The sequence below is a fragment of the Tilletiopsis washingtonensis genome (genome assembly GCF_003144115.1).
Source record: "Tilletiopsis washingtonensis strain MCA 4186 unplaced genomic scaffold FA09scaffold_11, whole genome shotgun sequence".
Lineage (NCBI taxonomy): Eukaryota > Fungi > Basidiomycota > Exobasidiomycetes > Entylomatales > Tilletiopsis > Tilletiopsis washingtonensis.
In genome coordinates, this window is record NW_020312008.1 from 77,105 (window position 1) to 83,418 (window position 6,314).

A 6,314-nucleotide genomic window follows, 5' to 3' on the forward strand; every position below is an offset into this window, starting at 1 on the left:
GACGCCGGTTGCCTCTCCCATCCACATCGTTACGCACGGGATGATGCTCGGCGCGGCAAAGAAGGCGTGGTAGAGGTCGAGATTGGTGCTGGCGCGCCCCGGCAGCGTCGCGTAGTCGTCGCGCAGGTCGCCGCTGATGCTGAGCGCGCCCAGGCGCGTGGGTGCTGCTGCCGCCGCCTGCTCCTCCTCCGCCTCCGCCTCCGACGTGCGTGCGGCAGCGGCGAGCGAGTCGTGCGGCTCCTCCTGCACAAAGAAGGCGTCGATGTTCATGTGGCCGTAGTGCTGTGCGACAATGGTGTCCTGGAAGCGCAGCACGATGTCCGTGTAGCGATCGTAGCCTGTGGGTCAGGTTCAACCTGAGTCAGCAGAATGCAGCATCACGAGCGGGGGAGGCCACGGGGCAGGGGCAGAGCCACGCACAGCGCGCAAAGTAGTTGCCCGCCGTGGGCGGCACATGGCCAATGAGATGCGCCTGCTTGCGCCGCCTGCGCAGCATGCCCAGCTGCGCCTCGAGCCAGTCGAGATGGCGCGTGCCGGGGTCCGAGGCGCGGCGCCGACAGCCGTCGACGGCCTTGTTGGAGTCGTAGAACCACTGTGTGTGTCCGTGTGTGCAAGGAGAGGCCCGGCAGAGGGAGGGGTCAGGGCAGTTCGCGTCAGCGCCACCCGGCTGGCTCCCGAGGTGGGGCGTGCAAATGTGCCGAGGTGGCACGCTGCGCAGCAACACACACACACACACACACGCACCAGCGTGTTGAGACTCAGCACCACGAGGCCCGGCACGACGGGCTTGGCGTAGTAGCCGCCGACGTAGAACGTGTGGATCTGGTCCTCGGGAATGTGGTCGCGCCAGAGGGCCGTGTAGGCCTTTGTGATGTCGTTGGGGCCGGGAAACATGATGTTGTGCGGGAACTGCCGGCACGCGCAGTGGGGGGGGTGTCAGTCTGGGTGCGGCAGCCAGCGATGCACCGGAGGGCCGGCAAGGCGCACAATGTCATTGTTGCCGATGCTGCATCGCAGGGAGGCGGGTCAGCAGCAGGCAAGCCGGGCCGCAAGCTGGCACCACGAGGCCTCCAGCCACACACACACACACACACACACACAACACACACCTCGGCACGAGCGGCACGCCCGGGAAGCGCGCCTCGAGCTGGCGCAGCGTCCACGTGTTGAGCGCGTAGATCTCGGCGCGCGTGCGCGCGTGGCGCGAGTCGATGTCGTGCCGCGCCGAGTCGCCGGTCCAGAGGATGAAGTCGAGGCCGGGCTGCGCCGAGCTGTTGGCGGCGGCAGCGGCGGCGGCGGCGGCGCGCGGCGGCGCCTGCCAGTGCAGGGCGGCCCAGTCGAGCGAGGCCGAGACGAGGCGCGGCGGCGAGTCGCAGTCGCTGTGCAATGGCCCGTGTCAGTGTTGCCCCCCGCTCCTCCACCGGCCATGCTCTCCCCTTGCCCCTCATGCTGCCCCGCCCGTGTCTCTCGCCCGCCGCTCGCCCCTTTGCCTGCCTCGCACTTTGCTGCGGCGCCCCTGTCCCCGCTTGGGGAGGGGGCCTGCCTCAAACACGCACCTCTTTGCCGTGCCCCAGTATCCCGCTCTGCGCTCCTCCTCCCTCTCGCCGCCTCCTCCCTTGCCCTTGCGCACGCGCATCTTGCCCGCCGCATCCGCATGGCACGCCGCGGCGACGCGCGCGCCCGTGCGGTAGAAGGGGTCCGGATGCAGGTCGGTGAGATGCAGGAAGCGGCCGTGCAGGCGCGGCTGCAGTGCCTCGGCGTCGATGGAGGCGGCAGATGGCGGAGCTGCGGGCGACGCCGCGGCGAGAGGCACCTGCTGTGCCGCGCGCGCACTGCCGCCGCCGCCGCCGACGACACTGAGGGCCGCGCCGAGCACGGCGAGCACGGCGCAGCGCATTGTTGCCCCTGGGCTGCAGCTCGAGAGAGAGAGAGATGAGAGCGCGCGAGGGAGAAGCGCCAGTGCCGGTGCGAGGTGCGATGGGAGAGAGAGAGAGAGAAAGGCAGGCGCGATGTGGAGCGAAGCGCATCGCCGCGCGGCCGTAGCGTGCCGGCCTGCAGCTTCTAACCTCGGCACGGCACGGGCACACGGCACGTGCAGCAGCTGCCTGCCTCGTTCCCGTTCCCGTCCCCTGCCTGTTCCCACGCCGCAGCGTGGGAGCCATGCGGCAGCGGCGCTATTCGCAGCGCAGCCCTGCCGCGGCCTCACTTGACGCCCTGCTGCCGCTGCAGCCGCTGCAGGGCCTTATCGACGCTCGAGCGGCGACGCTGACTGGCTGCGTGCGCTGGGCGCGCGTGCAGGGGTGTGGGGACGGAGGAGGTGCGCGTTCAGCAGCCAGATTGCGGGAGCGTGACGTCGGCGCGTCAGGGCCCAACATCAGCATGCAGCACCAGCGGCAGATGCTGCCGAGCCTCTGCACCGAGAGTTCGGGCGATGAGCCGCAGCCGTGAGCGTGATGCGGCGCCGGTGCCGCCCGCCGCCTGCCGCCGCCGGTGCAGGCACGATGCGTGGACGATGGTGCCGAGCGCGATCGGCGCCGCAGAGATCCGAGGCCAGGCTCAGCGCCGGGTGCAGGAGCTATGCTTGTCGTGGGCTCGACAGCAGCTACACCCTGCGGCGGAGCGTGGCCGAAAGCCGCCGAGTCGGCCCGCAGGATGAAGTGCACGGCGGGCGGTGCCCCCCTGGATGCTGCCGCCTGGCAAAGGAAGGATGTGCTGCCGCAGCCCAGCACCGCTGCGTGCTGTGCTGTGCTCGGTGCCGGCGCCTGTCAAGCAGCAGCCCTCGTCGCCGCACCAGCAGAGCGCAGCAGACAGAGGAGCCGAAAGCGCTGCCAGCGAGCGGCGCCCTGGCCTGAATGCTGCCGGCGCATGACACAACAACGCGGCGACTGCGGCATCCACAGGAGGCGTCGGAGAGCGGAAAGGGAGGCGCAGACTCGGGCGCTCTCTCTCTCTCGTCTGCAGCGTGCGGCGCCCTGCTGCCTGCTGTGTGCTGCTGCCGCGCGCGTGCTGTGCCTGCCGAGCCTGCGCCGCTGCCGCCCTCGATTGACGCCCGCGCGTCTGCACCCTGCCTTCTCTCCACCACACCGGCCACACATCCCGCACCCTTCTCCGCCTCTCGCCTTGCGTCGCGCATACTCTGCACGCGCACCTCGGCACCTCTTCTTCTCCCTCTCGCCGCCGCACACGCGCCTAACGGCCCCCATGGCCGCGCCGGGCCGCCCCGGCGTGCCCGTGCCGCGCGGCGGCGGCGCCGGCGCCAGTGGCCGCCGGCCCAGCCTGCGCGACAACACGCAGGCGCCGTGGCGCAGCAGTCTGTGAGTGTGCGGCGCGGAGCCACGCACAGTGAGGCTAAGCGCTGGCCGCTGGTGGCCCCAGGCGAGGAGGCGGCCGCAGGGCAGAGCGTGGGGGCCTGAGGGAGCCCTGCCGGCGCCACGGTGCCGTGCCCAGAGGAGCAGGACAGAGCGTGGGGCCTGAGGGAGCTCTGCGGCGCACATTGCCGTGCCCAGAGGAGCAGGGCAGAGCGTGGGCCTGCTGGGAACCCTGCCGGCGCACGTTGCCGTGCCAGCCTCGCGCTGGCCTGAGGGAGCCCTGCGGCGCACATTGCCGTGCCTAGAGGAGCAGGACAGAGCGTGGGCCTGCTGGGAACCCTGCCGGCGCACGTTGCCGGGCCAGCCTCGCGCTGGCCTGAGGGAGCCCTGCGGCGCACATTGCCGTGCCTAGAGGAGCAGGACAGAGCGTGGGCCTGCTGGGAACCCTGCCGGCGCACGTTGCCGGGCCAGCCTCGCGCTGGCCTGAGGGAGCCCTGCGGCGCACATTGCCGTGCCTAGACTCGCGCTGTGCTGCCGCCCTCCCCTCGCTGCATCGCCGTGGCTGTCAGGCACACTGTGCCGTCGCTGCCGCCAGCAGCATGCCTGCCGCACTCGACCATGCGCAGCTGACACGGTGCCGCCCTACGCCCAGCGACCTCGTCTGGTCCTACAGCCGCTCGCAGGCCTTCTACGGCGAGAACATTGCCACGTCGCCCTCCTTTGTCGACCGGCACTGGGCGGGACCGTCGCGCGGCCTCGACCACTCGCTCGACGAGGGCGACGAGGACGAGGAGGCGGGCAGCGAGGAGCCGCTGACGAGCGAGTACGAGAGCGACTCGGCGTACGACGACGACGAGTACGAGGGCAGCGGCGACGGCAGCAGCGGCGGCGGCGGCGGCGCACGGCGCCACAGCGGCGGCGGCGCGCCGGCGCAGCGCCGCAGCGGCAACCGCTCGTCGGGCGACTATGGCGCGCTCGACGAGGCGCACAACATGGAGTGGGCCGAGGCGCTGCCGCCCAACGCGCTGCGCCCGCCGGGCGGCGGCGGCAGCGGCACAGGCGCGCCCGGCAGTGCGCTGGGGCGCCGCGAGGTGCGCGCGGGCGGCAGCATGCGCGACCGCCGCCTGAGCCGCCTGGCCGACGAGCAGGACGACGAGCGGTCGCGCTCGCGCTCGCGCTCGCCGAAGCGCCTCGGCGCCGCGGCGCGCGGCCGCGGCGTGCCGCCGGCGCTGCGTGCTCAGCTGCGCGATGAGCAGCAGCGGCAGCACTACGACTTGTCCAGCGACGGCAGCAGTGCCTTGGCGCGCGGCAGCCGGCCGTCGCCCGCGACTGCGAGCTCGGACGAGTTCGCGGCAGCGGCGGCGCCGACGGAGCACACGCGCCTGCTGCCGCCCGGCGCCGCGCCGCGCCGGCGCAGCAGCGGCATGCTGGAGGCGCAGCAGCGGCGCGCCAGCTATGCCAAGTCGTCGGGCATGAGCTCGGGCGCGCGCTTTGCCGCACAGGGCTACGGCTCCAGCACGTTCTGGCAGAGCTGGTTCAACACGGTCAACGCGCTCGTCGGCGTCGGCATTCTGTGAGTCGCGTGCGTCTTGTTCTGCAGGGGGGGCCGGCCGGCTGACTTGCTCTGGCTGCAGCGCGCTGCCGTTGGCGCTGGCGTATGCCGGCTGGGTCGCGGGCATTGGCCTCTTTCTGCTCTCCGGCCTGCTGACCAACTACACGGGCAAGCTGCTGGCGCGCATCATGGCGCAGGAGCCGAGCGTGCGCACGTACGCCGACATTGGCGCCTATGCCTTTGGCGCGCGCGCGCGTCTCGTCGTCAGTGCCTTTTTCTGCCTCGAGCTCTGGGCCGTCGCCACGGCGCTCGTCATTCTCTTCGGCGACAGCACGCACGCCCTCGTGCAGGCGGCCGCGCGCGCCGGCCACGGCACGCTCGGCCTCGAGGCGTGGGCGCCGGCGGGCTTCAAGGCGCTCGGCCTCGCCATTGTGCTGCCGAGCGTGTTCCTGCCGCTGCGCTTCTTGAGCCCGATCTCGGTCGTGGGCATCGTCAGCATCATCAGTGAGTCGCGCTGCAGTGGCGCGCGCCGCCACATCGACAATCCCGCAGAGGAGCGCTGACGCTGGGCCCCCCGCGGCCTCCTGCAGCGCTGTTCAGCGTCGTGCTCAGCGACGGCATCGTCAAGCGCGAGGCGCCCGGCTCGCTGTGGCAGCCGGCGCCGACGAGCGCGTGGCCCGACTGGCAGAAGGTGCCGCTGAGCTTCGGGCTGATCATGAGTGGCTTTTCGGCGCATCCCATCATACCCAGTCTCAACAAGGACCTCAAGGACCCGCGCCACTTTCCCCTCATGCTCGATCTCGCCTACGTCGCCGCGACGGCCATCTACCTGAGCATGGGCGTCGTGGGCTACCTGCTCTTCGGGCGCCACGTCAGCTCCGAGATCACGCAGGACCTCTCGCGCACGCCCGGCTACCCCGCGGTGCTCAACAAGATTGCCATCTGGATGATCGTCGTGTCGGCGCTGAGCAAGTTTGCCCTCGCCGTGCGCCCCATCAACACGACCGTCGAGCTGCTGTTCGGCGTCGAAAAGTCGCAGGAGCACGCGCCGCCGGCGGCGCTGCGGCGCGCCTCGTCGTCGGGCAAGCTGGCACGCGCGGCGGCGGCGCGGCGCGGGCGCTCGCCGCCCGCCAGCGGCGCCGACTCGGCCATCGACATTCTCGCCGCCGAGCCGCCGGCGCCGGATGCCGACGGCTCCACGACGCCTGTGGCGCGTGCCGAAGACGTCAACCCGCTCGCCGGCTCGGCCATCTCGCTGCGCGCCGGCGCGGCGACGGCGGCGTGGGCGCCGCGCTCGCGCGCCGCCGTGCGCGCGGCACTGCGCATCGCCATTGCCGCCCTCGTCGGCCTCACGGCCATCGTGCTGCCGGGCTTCGAGAAGGTCATGGCCTTCCTCGGCGCCTTTCTGGCGTTTAGCACGTGCGTTTTTGGGCCCGTCATCGCCAGTGAGTTTG

The 6,314-nt window shown here is 71.8% G+C and overlaps 2 protein-coding genes across 2 annotated transcripts in view; one reads left to right on the forward strand and one right to left on the reverse strand.

Annotated features, from left to right (window-relative positions):
- The window catches only part of FA09DRAFT_297907 (hypothetical protein), a gene marked incomplete at both ends in the record, with an annotated part of 3,037 nt that extends 1,140 nt beyond the window's left edge, over positions 1-1,897 (reverse strand). Inside the window, 6 exons of the mRNA XM_025740225.1 lie at positions 4-338; positions 421-592; positions 745-909; positions 988-1,006; positions 1,110-1,379; positions 1,557-1,897. Of these exons, the coding sequence (XP_025598088.1) occupies positions 4-338; positions 421-592; positions 745-909; positions 988-1,006; positions 1,110-1,379; positions 1,557-1,897 (1,302 nt within the window). The remainder of the gene's footprint in view (positions 1-3; positions 339-420; positions 593-744; positions 910-987; positions 1,007-1,109; positions 1,380-1,556) is intronic.
- Positions 1,898-4,453: 2,556 nt separating this feature from the next.
- FA09DRAFT_318751 (hypothetical protein) lies at positions 4,454-6,304 on the forward strand (the record flags this gene model as incomplete). The annotated part of the gene is made up of 4 exons (XM_025740912.1): positions 4,454-4,881; positions 4,943-5,364; positions 5,451-5,884; positions 6,032-6,304. Coding segments are annotated over exons 1-4 (1,278 nt in total), but the record flags the coding sequence as incomplete, so codon positions are not given.
- Positions 6,305-6,314: the final 10 nt, after the last annotated feature.